At 48.4% G+C, this 13,857-nt stretch overlaps 1 protein-coding gene across 1 annotated transcript in view; it reads right to left on the minus strand.

The window, feature by feature from the left end:
• LOC136628737 (zinc finger protein 850-like) overlaps nt 1–9,181 on the minus strand; it is a 93,183-nt gene extending 84,002 nt beyond the window's left edge. Inside the window, exons 1-2 of the mRNA XM_066604839.1 lie at nt 9,151–9,181; nt 7,111–7,275 (exon numbers count right to left, since the gene is read on the minus strand). Coding sequence (XP_066460936.1) covers nt 7,111–7,194 — 84 coding nt within the window. The 5' untranslated portion in view covers nt 7,195–7,275; nt 9,151–9,181. The remainder of the gene's footprint in view (nt 1–7,110; nt 7,276–9,150) is intronic.
• Between the last annotated feature and the right edge of the window lie 4,676 nt (nt 9,182–13,857).

The raw sequence follows: 13,857 nt of genomic DNA on the forward strand, positions 1-13,857 counted from the left end.
AACTTCGTTTAGCAGCCAAAATCCAAGACAGTGGACTCGGATGATGGGCTTTTCCAAAATCCAAGACAGTGGACTCGGATGATGGGCTTTTCCAAAATCCAAGACAGTGGACACGGATGATGGGCTTTTCCGAAATCCAAGATAGTGGACTCGGATAATGGGCTTTTCCGAAATCCAAGATAGTGGACTCAGATGATGGGCTTTTCCGAAATCCAAGATAGTGGACTCGGATGATGGGCTTTTCTGAAATCCAAGATAGTGGACTCGGATGATGGGCTTTTCTGAAATCCAAGATAGTGGACTCGGATGATGGGCTTTTCCTGGGTGGTGGTAGTTTGCTGTTGGTAGCGCCCATGATTTTACTACCGCTACGAAGGCTGAGTAGATCACCTGACTACAGCCACCCATAATCATGCGCAATACATTTCTTCCAGGTCAACCTTTGATCGCAGATCAAGTCAACTTGGTTTTACAAATCTCAGATCTTAAGCATGGGTGCAAGACGTTTCCTTGCCCCAAGTATAACAGCTGATCATGGTTTAACTAAACCTGAATCAACAGCGTGCTTGGTGCAACCAGCCCTAATTAATCACTTTTATGTACAGTGTTTAGCGCTGTTTTTTCAGCGCAGCGCTAAACACTATACAACGCTCCAATTCATTTCAATGCGGCTGTTCACACAAGCATTTTCGGCTCTGCGTCGCCCATTGAAATGAATGGGCTGTGGTTTCAGCGCTGCCGAAAATGCGGCACAAATTGGTACTGCGTTTTTTGCAGCGCTAAACGCCATAGCTACACTGCCCGAGAGAAAAAAAATCAATATACTCACCTAGCAGATGCCGCCAGTGTCCAGGGGGCTGCTCACCGGACCTCCTTGCAGGCTGATGGGAACTTGTCAAGCCGGCAGAGCATCTTAGTGACGTGGGGTTGAAATTCCCTGCCTCCAGCAAGAGATTTCTTTGATTGACTAAGTCAGCTGAGTGACAGGCCTCTCAGCCAATCACAGCCAGCGCTGAATGCTCCAATCACAGCCATCCATCCATGAATGGCTGTGATTGGAGCAATCCATAAATGGCTGTGACGTCAGCAGCGAGGTTATGTGGGCTGGTGGCTGCTGGCAAAACTAGAAGCAAGAGATGAAAGAAGAGGCAAGATTTTGCACCGAAGAATCGGCGAAACTGGAAACCAGTGAAAAACGAAGGCGACAAAAGTAGACGCATGACTGTATTGCAAAAAATACGCTGCAATCTTCGTGGGTTGCCTGACATTTCAGTAATTCTTAGCTGCATCGTCTCCCATTCCGCACCTGGAGTCCACAGACCCGAATGTGGCGGAGGCTGGTAGGTAGCATTCGCTGGGTTTCAGGAAAGCATTCTGGATTTGTCAGGGTAAACTGCGGTTCCCTGATGATATCCATCATCTACTATATTTACACGGGACATGTAATATCAGCATTTATGTTCACCTATTTTTAACCCCTCAGTGACACAGACTATTATGGACCAAAAAACACAACGATTTTTGGGGGATTTTCATCTCCACTTTTAAAAAGCCATAACTTTTTTATTTTTGCATCAGTGTGGCTATTAGAGGCTTGTTGTTTGCGTGGTGAATATTGCCATGATTTTCATGGTTTTGTAGCCCAAGCCTCCCTATGGACCTTTCCTTTTGTGTTGCAGTTTTTGTGCGATGCAACTTTTACAGTAGGAAGTCCTACAGTTTCTCCTAAAATAACCCCTAGCTGCATTAAAAAACAAACAAAAAAACATACAATGACTGTGATTGGTTCATTGAGCGCTGTATTGATTGACCGAGTCGTGGCGCTCACGAGACAGCACTTCCTGGAGGCGGGATTTATAAACCCCCTAACCAGAAAACGGCAGCTGAAGACTACAAACGAGTGTGCAGGAGCTCCGGGAGGAGCGGACAGCGCCTGTTAGATATTGCTGTTGGCCTTGTGAAAAAAGCCATAAAATATGTTTTGGAGGGAGAAAAAAACCACATAAATTCTACCATTGTTTTTTACAGCTTTAATCATACAGTATAAGGGCTTATTTACAAGAGCGTATATCGGCCGGTGTTTTCACGCCCGGCATATATACGCACCATCTAAGCCGTTCCCCCCCTTCCTTCCACCGGCTTTCTGCCTCTCTCCTCCTGTCCGGCGTTTGCAATAGGAAGGGGGTGGGATGGGGCAGAGCTATGCTCTGATCTCTCCCACCCACTCCCATTGCTGGCTATGGACAAGGGGCGGGGAGGGGGTGGAAACATTAATTAAGTTTGAGCAAAAAAAATTCAGGAGTTAGGGCACATTCAGACGACCGTATATCAGCCGGGTATTCACGCCGGCCGATATACGGCGTCTCTCTCTGCAGGGGGAGGAGGCTGGAAGAGCTGAGAGCAGTGCTATGAGCTCCCGCCACCTCTCTGCCTCCTCTCCACCCCCCTGCACTATTTTCAATGAGGAGAGGCGGGACGAGGCGGAGCTAATTCACTGAATTTAGCCCTGCCCATTCCGCCTCCTCTCATGGCAGCAGGGGGCCTTCTGAAAGGCCCGTGGGGTGGCTTGATAGACTACCTATCAAATCGCAATAGGACATAATGCTGTAGCATTATTTAATACTGCAGGAGCGATCAAAGCATCGCATGTTGCAGTCCCCCAAAGGGGCTTAAAGGTAAAGTGAAACTGAGATCAATAAAGTTTTATTATTTGTAAAAAAAAAAGTAATAAAAGTTTCAATATCCCCCCCCCCCATTTGCCATATCTTTAATTAAAAAATCTAAATCAGTAAAGACAAATACATGTTTAGTATCGCCGTAAGTCCGTAAAAGTCCGATCTATCAAAGTAGCACATTATTTACCCTGCATGGGGAACGTCGTCCGAAAAAATAAACAAAGAAAACCAGAAGTGCTCTTTTTCAGTCACCCTGCCTCCCAGAAAAAAACACAATAAAAAGCGATCAAAAGTTGTATGTATTCCGAATTGGTACTATCGAAAACTACAGGACATGCCGCAAAAAAATGATCCATCGCTGAACTACGTCAATGGAAAATAAAAAAAGTTATTGCGTTCAGAAGATGACCGCAGAAAAAAACTTTAAAAAATTAAATGTCTTTGTGTTTCAAAATATGTTTATTCGCTTAACTTTACATGTAACAGGTTGCGTGCTTGTATCTCCTTTGCTGGCAGGTTTACGTGCAATAATGTTGGATGTTTATCTTGCAATGATACAAAGACACATTGTTTGCTAATTTCCAACAGATAACTATACTGTCAATAAAACCTTCAACTATGAAACCAACTAACTTTAAGCGTACCCCTCCAGAGGATCAGGCGGGTGGGCGATCCGTCCTGCATCCCCATCGGCTGGGCCTCCCGAGGGGAGGAATATAGAGCCCTCTTTAGTTTAAATCAGAATCATAATAAATTTTAGTTGTTGTATTGGGCTATCCTAGCACGCGTGGAAATAAAAAAAAACTGTATAAAGAAGGATATAGAATAGAATGTGAAAGTGGATTAGAGCAGGGTGAGAAGGAGGCTTAAAGGAAGCCAGGGGATAGGGGGGGGGGGGGGGGAGGGATGTTAGAGATGTTGGGCTTGGGTAGTGGGTAGGGGGTGAGGTGCTGGGTTCCCACATCTCTCTCGTGTAGATGTTGTGGTTAAGGTGTCGTTATGGTAAGTGCTTAACACTATGTTATGGTTACCGCTAGTACCAGGCCTGGCTTAAGGTCAAGGCTGAGGCTAAGTTCCGTCCATCAGTCCACTGAGGGGGGTTCCGTCCTCGTCTCCTAAGTCACCCCCTCTTCGAGCCACCTGGAGAACGCGGGCGAACCCTTGAAGTCTATCCATGCGTTCCATGCGCTATGTGTGTCATCTGTTGTCTGGCTCGGGTCTCGGTCCGATCTCGCAAGTTCCTCCATGTATTTAATAGATTCCAGGGCATTCACCCAGGTCACCCTCGGCATCGCCCCCTCTTGTCTCCAGTGTTGGGCTATGGTATGTCTCATAGCCATGATGAAGTGTCTCAGTAACCCTTTTTTGGCGTGAGATAAAGAGCCTGGTAACATAGAGAGGAGGGCGATCTCGGGGGACAGGTCTAGGGGGGATCTACTTACCGCTCCGTACAGTCTGGCAACATCACCGCACAAGGGAGCAACCATTGGGCAGCTCCACCATATGTGATGCATAGTGCCTACCTCTGAATGGCACCTCCAGCACTCGTTTGGTATTTCCGGGAAGATTCTGTGGAGCTTGTCCGGGGTCCTGTACCATTGAGTTACTATTTTGTAATTTAGTTCCTGGGCTTTAGCCGATATTGACAATTTGTGTGAGAGGGTATAGGATTTGGTCCAGAGTTCTTCGGAGAGCCGGCCTCCCAGTTCCTCCTCCCACTTCGATTCCCATCTCAGTCGGACTCCTTTCGCCCGCTCATTGATCAACAACCCATACAGCAGAGATACTACATGTGTTGGGGGGTGCTGTCGACATATATTTTCTCAAATGGGGTGAGCTCTGCCGTGAGTGACTCGGGGGCTTTGAGAGTCCTTATATAATCTCTCACCTGGAAGTACTGCATCCAGTCTCCTGGCCTTGATCCAGGTCCCTCCCTCAGCTCGTTCAAGGGACGTATCCCATTCGCATCTACGATCTCCCGGACCCGTGGGGTCGGGCTACTTGGCATAAAAGCCAGATTTGAATTAGATCTTGTGGCAGGGATTTGCGGGTTCCCTACCAGGGGTGTCAGAGGGCCGGGGATCGTTACTACCTGTCCTCCTCTCGTGAGGCGGGCCCAGGCTTGGATCAGGCTTAGGGCGAGGGGTGTGGCTCCTTCCTTTTTCCAGTCTACCCTACCCGGGATCCAGAAAGCCCCGCGTAGATCGAAGTGGTTTTGACCCAACTCGATGGCCACCCAAGATTTCTCGCCGGTGCGATGTATTGTATCCAGGATACAGCTACCTATCGCCGCCCTGTGATATAGTTCGAGATCTGGCAGTCCTGCCCCTCCCAAGGATTTAGGCCGGGTCAGAATCTTGTAGCTTATTCTAGGGGGGGAGTTTTTCCAGACAAATCTGCCCATGAGTTTCTGTAGGCGAGTGAAGAACTGTCTTGGGAGGTCCCAGGGGACTGTCTGGAAAACATACAGGATTCTAGGTAAGATGGTCATTTTTAATGCGTTGATTCTTCCAAACCAGGAGAGTTGCAGCCTGGACCACCCCTCTAACTCCGACTCCAGTTTTATCAATAAGGGGCTATAGTTCAGTTCGTACGTCAGGGAGGATTTAGCTGGGATTTGTATCCCTAAGTATGTCAAGGAACTCGTTTTCCATTGGAAGAGGAAGGCATCTCTCAATGCGTCGATTTCCAGAGATGGTAGGGTAATATTAAGGATTTCGGACTTTTGTGCGTTCATTTTAAAATTACTGAGCTTCCCAAATCTGGACAGCTCCCTAAGAATTCCTGGCAGACTGATCCGGGGGTTTGAAACGTATAGTAGCAAGTCGTCCGTGAAGATGGACAGCTTGTGGTCTCTGTCTCCGTCTTTCACGCCCTGTATGTCGGGGTTATTTCATAGGGCTTCAGCTAAAGGTTCCATTACTATAATGTATAGGGTCGGAGATAGGGGGCAGCCCTGTCTGGTTCCGTTCCTGATCTCGAATGAGTCTGATAATATTCCGTTAATTCTGATACGGGCGGAAGGGGAACTATATAAGGCCATAATCCAGGAGAGGATTCTCGGTCCCAGGCCCACCCCTCTCAGCGTCTCCTCCATGAAGCTCCAGTTTACCCTGTCAAAGGCTTTTTCTGCGTCCACAGCAAGCAGGCACAGGGGGATAGCTGATCTATTAGCGATGTTGATCAGAGAAGAGGTTTTAATTGTGTTATCCCGTGCCTCCCTGCCCGGGACGAAGCCCACCTGATCCGTGTGGATCAGTTGAGGGATGTGTGGATTTAGTCTATTAGCTAGGATCTTGGAGAAAATTTTGAGGTCGTTGTTTATGAGAGAGATGGGCCTGTAACTATTACACGATAAGGGGTCCTTTCCTGGTTTCAGGATATCCACTATATGGGCTTGTAGTGCCTGGGGGGGGGGGAAGGGGGAGCCCCGGGGGACCGCGTTGAAGGCCGCTAGCATGAGTTCTGCTATCTGACCACCGCATTTTTTATAAAACCTCGGGGTAAACCCGTCTGGTCCGGGGCTTTTCCCTACTTTCAGGTCCTTCATAACCTGGGTTAGTTCTGCGTGTGTGAAGTCCTCCTCGAGTGTTTCGGCTACCTCGGGTAGGATGGTTTTGGAGAGGTTTTGTTGTAAGTAGTGGTTGATGTCGTTGGCTTGGGTAACTGAGCCCGATTCCCCTGGGCGCGGGATGTTGTAGAGCTTGGCATAGAATGTTCTGAAGGTCTCTAGTATCTCTCCCGGGGCGTGTACTGTATTTCCCGTCTGGGTGTTTATGGATAAAATGTTTGTCTGGGGAACTCGTGGATGTAGGGCTCTTGCGAGCCACCTTCCACTTTTATTGCCATATTCGTACCATCCTGCCCGAAGTCTGTCCCTCAGGTGCAGGGTGTTCTGGTCTAGAATGGAGAGGATTTTGTGTCTTATATTTGTTATTTCCATTAGCAAGGTGTCTGAGCTCTTTTTTTTATTCGCACTCTCTCTCGTCTCTAGGGCCAGAAGTAGCTGTTTTAGATTTAATGACCTTTCCCTCTTGAGTCTCGCGCCGTGTTACATAAATACCCCTCTCATTACACATTTCAAAGCCTCCCACTTGATCGGGGCTGGGGTAGGGTCCGACTCGTGAGACTCAAGAAAAATTGTTATGGTTCTGGATAGGTCGCTCATACAGGTTGGGTCTCTAAGTAGGTTATCGTTTAATTTCCAATTGTAACCTCTATAGTCCTGCCTTCTGGGGCTTAGCTCGCCATATATAGGGGCATGATCTGACCATGTAAAGTTACCGAGTGAGCATCTTGGGTGGCCATCTAGGAGTCTATGTGAGACGAATATATAATCTATTCTGCTGTATGAGTTGTGAATCTGGGAGTGGTAAGTGTAATCCCTGTTAGAGGGGTGGAGTGTTCTCCAGAGGTCAATGAGATGTAGACTCACCAGTGTCCTCTTGAATTTGCGGATATCCGAGCGGGAGACGGAGGATCGGCCGGAGGATGTGTCCAGGAGCGGGTCCAGCGCCATATTAAAGTCGCCTCCGGCTATAATGGTGGTGTTTTCTGAGAACTCCGCCAGTCTCCGAAGAACCCTGGATCCGAAGGGAACCTGTGCTTGATTAGGTAGATAAAGGTTAGCAATAGTGTAGACGTCGTTGGACCATTTTATTTTTAAGAATAGATATCTTCCCTCTTTGTCTCTTTCAATTGATAAGACCTGGGGAGTCAATGATCTGTGGAATGCTATAGATACCCCGCAGGATTTGCGGTCTGGGTGTGGGGAATGGTACCAGTGTGGATAATATCGGTTATGACAGCTAGGGGTGTTAGTGGCGGTAAAATGAGTTTCCTGGAAAAGGATCATCATGATCCGTTTTTTATGGAAGCTGTATAGAATTTGGTTCCTCTTCCCTGGGCTGTTGAGGCCCCTAGCATTGTACGAACTTACTGTTATGGAGGCCCTTGGTCTTTCCCCTGGTGGCGGTGCCAGACTGCACGGAGCGTCCGCCAGGGATCTCCGCCTGTATGGGTGAGATAGGGGGGAGCCCAGCAAGAATGGGAAGAGTTAGGAGGGGGGGGAGACAGGGGACAAATAGTGTAGAAATAGAAGAAAGCATAGACTAAGTAGTACACTAGCATGGTTCTGCTTTGTTGTTGGGACTGGGTCTGAGGCCAGGGCAGACCCGTCCAAAAGAAAAAGGAATTGTGTAGCGTATAGCGCTACCAAAAGAGTAAACAATTATTAGTGCAACAACCAGTGTTGCTGGCCTAGTTTGGAGGAGTCGCGACTAGAACACGGGGGTTTGGCTCCCCCAAACTCCGGCTCCAAAAATGGACCCTTGGAAGGGTATGTCCTTATGGAGGCAATCTTCAAGTCGTACAAAGACGACTCCGGCGGCTACTGCGGCATCTGCGGAAAAGGGCCACTCTCGTGTGGTAGGTCTGTCCGGGAATAGCATTGTCTCGTATCTCAATGCCTTCCGGCTGGTCCGGCCACTTGCCATTCCTCTCCCGGTGGCCGAGGTTCCGGCGTCCCGACTTTAGGCCAGTCTGGGATTGAGATCATTGGCAGTTCTAGCTTTGCTAGGAATTTGGGAAGGTCGCTGAGGCCTCTAAAGATTGCAGTATTGCCGTCCCTTCCAGCTTGTAATTGAAAGGGATATCCCCATCTGTATGGAATGTTCTTTTCCTTTAAGGCAGATAGGATGGGTCTTAGAGCTCTGCGCAACTGCAGGGTCCTTCTTGATAGATCAGGGAGAACCAGGAGGGCCGAGCCTTTATATGTAATGGGTCCATCTTCTCTGATTCTCAAAAATTAAATGTCTTTGAAAAAAAATTTGTGTAGTATAGTAGAAAAAAAAACTATGTAAGTTTGGTATCGTAGTAATCGTACCGACCCATAGAATGAAGTTATCATGTCATTTTTGTTGCAGTTTGTGCGCCGTAGTAACAAGACGCACTGAAAGATGGCGGAATTTTTTAAACGTTTTGCAGTACATTATATGGTACTTTAAATAGCACCATTGAAACATACAACTTGCCCGGCAAAAAACAAGCCCTCATACAGCGACGGCGATGGATAAATAAAGGAGTTACGATTTTATAAAAGGGGGGAGGAGAAAATGAAAAAAAAAAAGGGGCTGCGTCATTAAGGGGTTAATATAAGACCCTGTCTTTTTAGTATTAGTATCGCCAGCATTAAACAAACATAATACAGTATTTATGTCACACGGTGAACCGCACCAATTTATATTGCATATAAAAAACATTGAATTGCTTTGATTTTTTTTTACAAATACTGAAAGACTTAATCCAGGGGGATCACCAAGGGGCGTCCACACAGCACTGTGCATCCATGTATCACGGGAGACGAACAACTAACTGCACTTACATATTACTTCAATATAACGACAATCCTGAAGGAGTTAATTCTCCCCTCCCCCCAGCGGTCCTGAAGAGGTTAATGCAACCCGCCCCCACTGACCTGACATGAGGAGACATGGGGACCTGTAGCGCCACACTGCTACTTCCAGGACCTGTGATTATGTCACTGTCATGTGATCAGTCACCTGTGTGGGAGGACTCAGGGAAATAAGGGAGATGGAATAAATCCTCCACAGTGCCACCTATTGAAAAGCAGCATTCCTTCGAGTCAAAGTGGGACTTTTTATACAAGTCTTCTTACAATGACTGGGAATCAAAAGCAAAGCCAGACTCCATGTACAGACAGCTGTTTCCGGGTTATTGCCCATCATCAGTGTACAGTAGGAGTCTGGCTTTTGCTAGTGAGAGGCCTGGGACAGGGGTCACATCACCAGGGGGATCAGTGTACACAGGACTCTGCTGAGCTGGTTGTAATCCCTGCTGGATGAGCTGAAGAGCTGTGTGGGGGATCAGGATGGATGGAGTAGAGCTGTGTGTGTGATGTGTGGGGGATCAGGATGGATGGAGTAGAGCTGTGTGTGATGTGTAGGGATCAGGATGGATGGAGTAGAGCTGTGTGTGTGTGTGATGTGTGGGGGATCAGAATGGATGGAGTAGAGCTGTGTGTGTGTGTGATGTGTGGGGATCAGGATGGATGGAGTAGAGCTGTGTGTGTGTGTGATGTGTGGGGGATCAGAATGGATGGAGTAGAGCTGTGTGTGTGATGTGTGGGGATCAGGATGGATGGAGTAGAGCTGTGTGTGTGATGTGTGGGGGATCATGATGGATGGAGTAGAGCTGTGTGTGTGATGTGTGGGGGATCAGGATGGATGGAGTAGAGCTGTGTGTGATGTGTGGGGGGATCAGGATGGATGGAGTAGAGCTGTGTGTGTGATGTGTGGGGGATCAGCATGGATGGAGTAGAGCTGTGTGTGTGATGTGTGGGGGATCAGCATGGATGGAGTAGAGCTGTGTGTGTGATATGTGGGGATCAGGATGGATGGAGTAGAGCTGTGTGTGTGATGTGTGGGGGATCAGGATGGATGGAGTAGAGCTGTGTGTGATATGTGGGGATCAGGATGGATGGAGTAGAGCTGTGTGTGTGATGTGTGGGGATCAGGATGGATGGAGTAGAGCTGTGTGTGTGATGTGTGGGGGATCAGGATGGATGGAGTAGAGCTGTGTGTGTGATGTGTGGGGGATCAGGATGGATGGAGTAGAGCTGTGTGTGTGATGTGTGGGGATCAGGATGGATGGAGTAGAGCTGTGTGTGTGATGTGTGGGGGATCAGGATGGATGGAGTAGAGCTGTGTGTGTGATGTGTGGGGGATCAGGATGGATGGAGTAGAGCTGTGTGTGTGATGTGTGGGGGATCAGGATGGATGGAGTAGAGCTGTGTGTGATGTGTGGGGATCAGGATGGATGGAGTAGAGCTGTGTGTGATGTGTGGGGGATCAGGATGGATGGAGTAGAGCTGTGTGTGTGATGTGTGGGGATCAGGATGGATGGAGTAGACCTGTGTGTGTGATGTGTGGGGATCAGGATGGATGGAGTACAGCTGTAGAATTGTGCGAACGAGTGCACAAATCTAACATTTGTGTGCATGTTCAGATGGCATAGGCCCGGCGCATATACGCCAAAGCCGCAGTGCCGTGGGGAGACAGCGTAGCTCTCCTACACTGTCTCCCCCTTCTCTCCCCCTCACTGGCTCACCTCCTCTCTCCTCCCCTCTGGCTGTTTGCAATGTGAATGGGCGGAGCTAAGCTCCCGCCCGTAGTCCACAGCCAGCAACGGGAGACGCAGAGCAAAGCTCTGCCTCCGTCCAGCCCTCTCCCATTGCAAGCAGCCAGAGGGGAGGAGAGAAGGAGGAGGGAGTTTAGCAGTCACGCTGCTAAACTTCCTCCAACCTCCCTTCTCCGGCCGCTGTCATTGGCTCCCATAGGAGTCTATGTAGCAGCCAACGTGTTCTGGGCAGAAAGATAGTTCCAGGACTATCATTCCTGCCCAGCATAAAAACGCCTGGCTCTATATTGGACCGTCCGGGCGCTTTTACGCTGTAGGAATGCGCCTGTGTCACCTGATGCATTGAAATCCACTGCATCAGATGGGAGCGTCTATTGGCCGGCTCTGAAAACGGCGGCCGATATACTCTTGTATGAATAAGCCCTACATTTGCGAAGGGTTGTTAGTCGATTGGAACTCCATCAGGTAATGACCATTGGTTCCAAGCCTGGGAGCAATTTAGGGTTAGAAGGGAGTCCATATTTAAATCACGTGCTCCTCCAAAGAAGAAGGGAGTAATATGTCTACAGGCTTAGAGAGAATAGGCCGAGGGTCAGCGGTGCTGTGGACCATGCTAAGAAAGCTAAAGACTGTGCAGTAATTAATTTTTCCTTAAGTTTTACCCAAAAAGGAGTTTTAGGGCCTCCCAAGGTCACCGGTCACTGAGCTGTCCATGCCCAATAACAATATTTAATTAGGTGATGTACTGAAATCCCTACCGGCCTTCTATGGTAGTACATGGTTGAACCTTTAATTCTAGGTCGTTGATGGGTCCAAATAAAATCTGAAATAATGTGTGGTCTTTTGTTTTTTTTTTTGTAGAGGAAGACACCTGAAGATATATAGTAAGCGTGATAATCTAACAATCCATATAGCATTAATTCTCCCCACCCAGGATAAGAGGGGCTATCACATCTCACCAAGCATGACGATAATCTCATTATTGGGAGAAAGTTCCACTCATATAGAGAATGTAAAGAGGTGGTTAATACCTAAATATAATATGTAGTGGAACTCCTGTTGGAAATGAAAAATTAAGGTTTATTAGCTACTCTAAGGCAGCGGGGGCGTTGATGAATAGTTTTGAATTTATCAAAATTTACTTAAAGCCCAGGAATAGCAGCCAAACGTTGAGTACGGTAGGAAGGTTAGAGGCTGGGAACAGTCAACAGTAGGGCATCGGCAAAGAGGCTTTATTTATATTCCTTGTCGTCCAGTTTCCCTTAGGTTGGTGTTAGAACTTCTAGCAGTAGCTAACATATTTATCGAAAGTACAAACAGGGCGAGGGCTGAGGGTCACCATGTCTTGTACCCCGTCTGATAGCTATAGGATGTGGGTGCATTAGAGCAGTGGTCCCCAACCTTTTTTGCACCAGGGTCCGGCGGTTTTCCATGGCCTGGCAGGGCGGGGCTTCAGTGGACTCAGTAGTAATGCTATTTCTACTGGAGCCAATATAGGGGACACTATTACTAATAGTATCCCCTATATCAGCCCCAGTAGTAGTAGCACCCCCCCCCCCCCCCGAAACCCTTATACTTACCCCTTCCTCCTCATGCAAGCACTGCTACTCAACTGTTTGGCACTGCTAGCAGTGCTGATCCCGGTGCACACTGTGAAATCTGTGTGCTGCCAGGCGCCTCCTTCCCCTGCTCTTGCGGAACCAAGTAGGAGACATCAGGGGAGGGGGGAGGAGGATCCCAGCTGCACACTAACGTCACAGTGTTCGCCGGGATCAGTGCCGCTAGTAGCGCTGCTTAGTGAATATCGGCAGGGGAGCCGCGGCCCCTGACGGAATCCACTACTAACGTGGTGAGCAGCCGACGGGGTCGCTGCGGACTGGCAAAAAAAAAACCCAATGGCCCGGACAAAAAGAGAAGTTAGCGTTCACTTTATGTAGGACCAAAATAGGAGGAAAAGGATAACAGTGGAAATTAGTCCTTTCCAGTCACTGGGATGGCCACCTGGACCATTAAACCATGGAACCCACTACAGCAAATCATGGTGGATATCAATAAAATTATGGTTCCCAAGAGGTCCACCATCAAAGGTGATTATCGTAAGTTGCCAGATCTGTTTGTATTGTTTTGGGGGCTTTAAAGGTGTTAACTATTCGGAAAACATAACTTTCTTATCGGTTCAGCACGATTATTGCAATACCAAGTTTATAGAGAATTTTTAACTTTTTTACTACTTTTGCACAATAAAAACACGTTTAAAGAAAAACAATTATCTCTGCATCACCACATTCTAAGAGTTTATTCACACGTCCGTATATCGGCCGGGTTTTCACGCCCGGCCGATATACAGTATCCCTTTCTGCAAGGAGAGGAGGCGGGCCAGGCTGGGAGCAGTGCACTGAGCTCCACCCCTGTCCGGCCCCCACCCATTGCAAATAGTGGCGAGGGGCGGAGAGAGGGCAGAAACTCAGTGCACTTCTCCCGGCCCGCCTCCTCTCCCTGCAGAAAGGGACACCGTATATCGGCCGAGAGTGAAAACCCGGCAAATATACAGATGTGTGAGTAAGCCCTTAGACCCAGAACATTTTTATTTTCCCAAATGGTTTTATTGGTACCAGTTTAATGTATATGGGTGTTACCATGCGGCGGCTGCAAGTCCTCCCGGGGCCGTCGGGCGCTGGGTCCCGCGGTCAGGGCGCATCCCCCTGACTTGTTGTCCGGCTGCCGGGGGCGCACGCTCGTAGGTCCGGGCGACCGCGCGCGCCTGTGATTGCGGATCTGTGCTCCTGTACATTAGATCCCGCTGGGAGGTAGCGCCTCCTTCTCTCTGCCCCTGGGCGGAGGCTTCTGTTTATAAGGCTGGCAGTGAGGTGCATTCACTGCCAGTTATTGGTTTCTGTCTGCATGCTTGCATCCTGCCTCTGTCAGTCTCCTGTTTGTCAGCTTGTTTGCTAGTTCTGCCAGGTCATCTCATCTGCCTCGGTCTGCAGTTATTTTCTGTTGGGCTAGTTCATCTGCCCGTCCTGTC

The sequence above is a fragment of the Eleutherodactylus coqui genome, chromosome 5 (assembly GCF_035609145.1).
Source record: "Eleutherodactylus coqui strain aEleCoq1 chromosome 5, aEleCoq1.hap1, whole genome shotgun sequence".
Taxonomy (NCBI): Eukaryota; Metazoa; Chordata; class Amphibia; order Anura; family Eleutherodactylidae; genus Eleutherodactylus; species Eleutherodactylus coqui.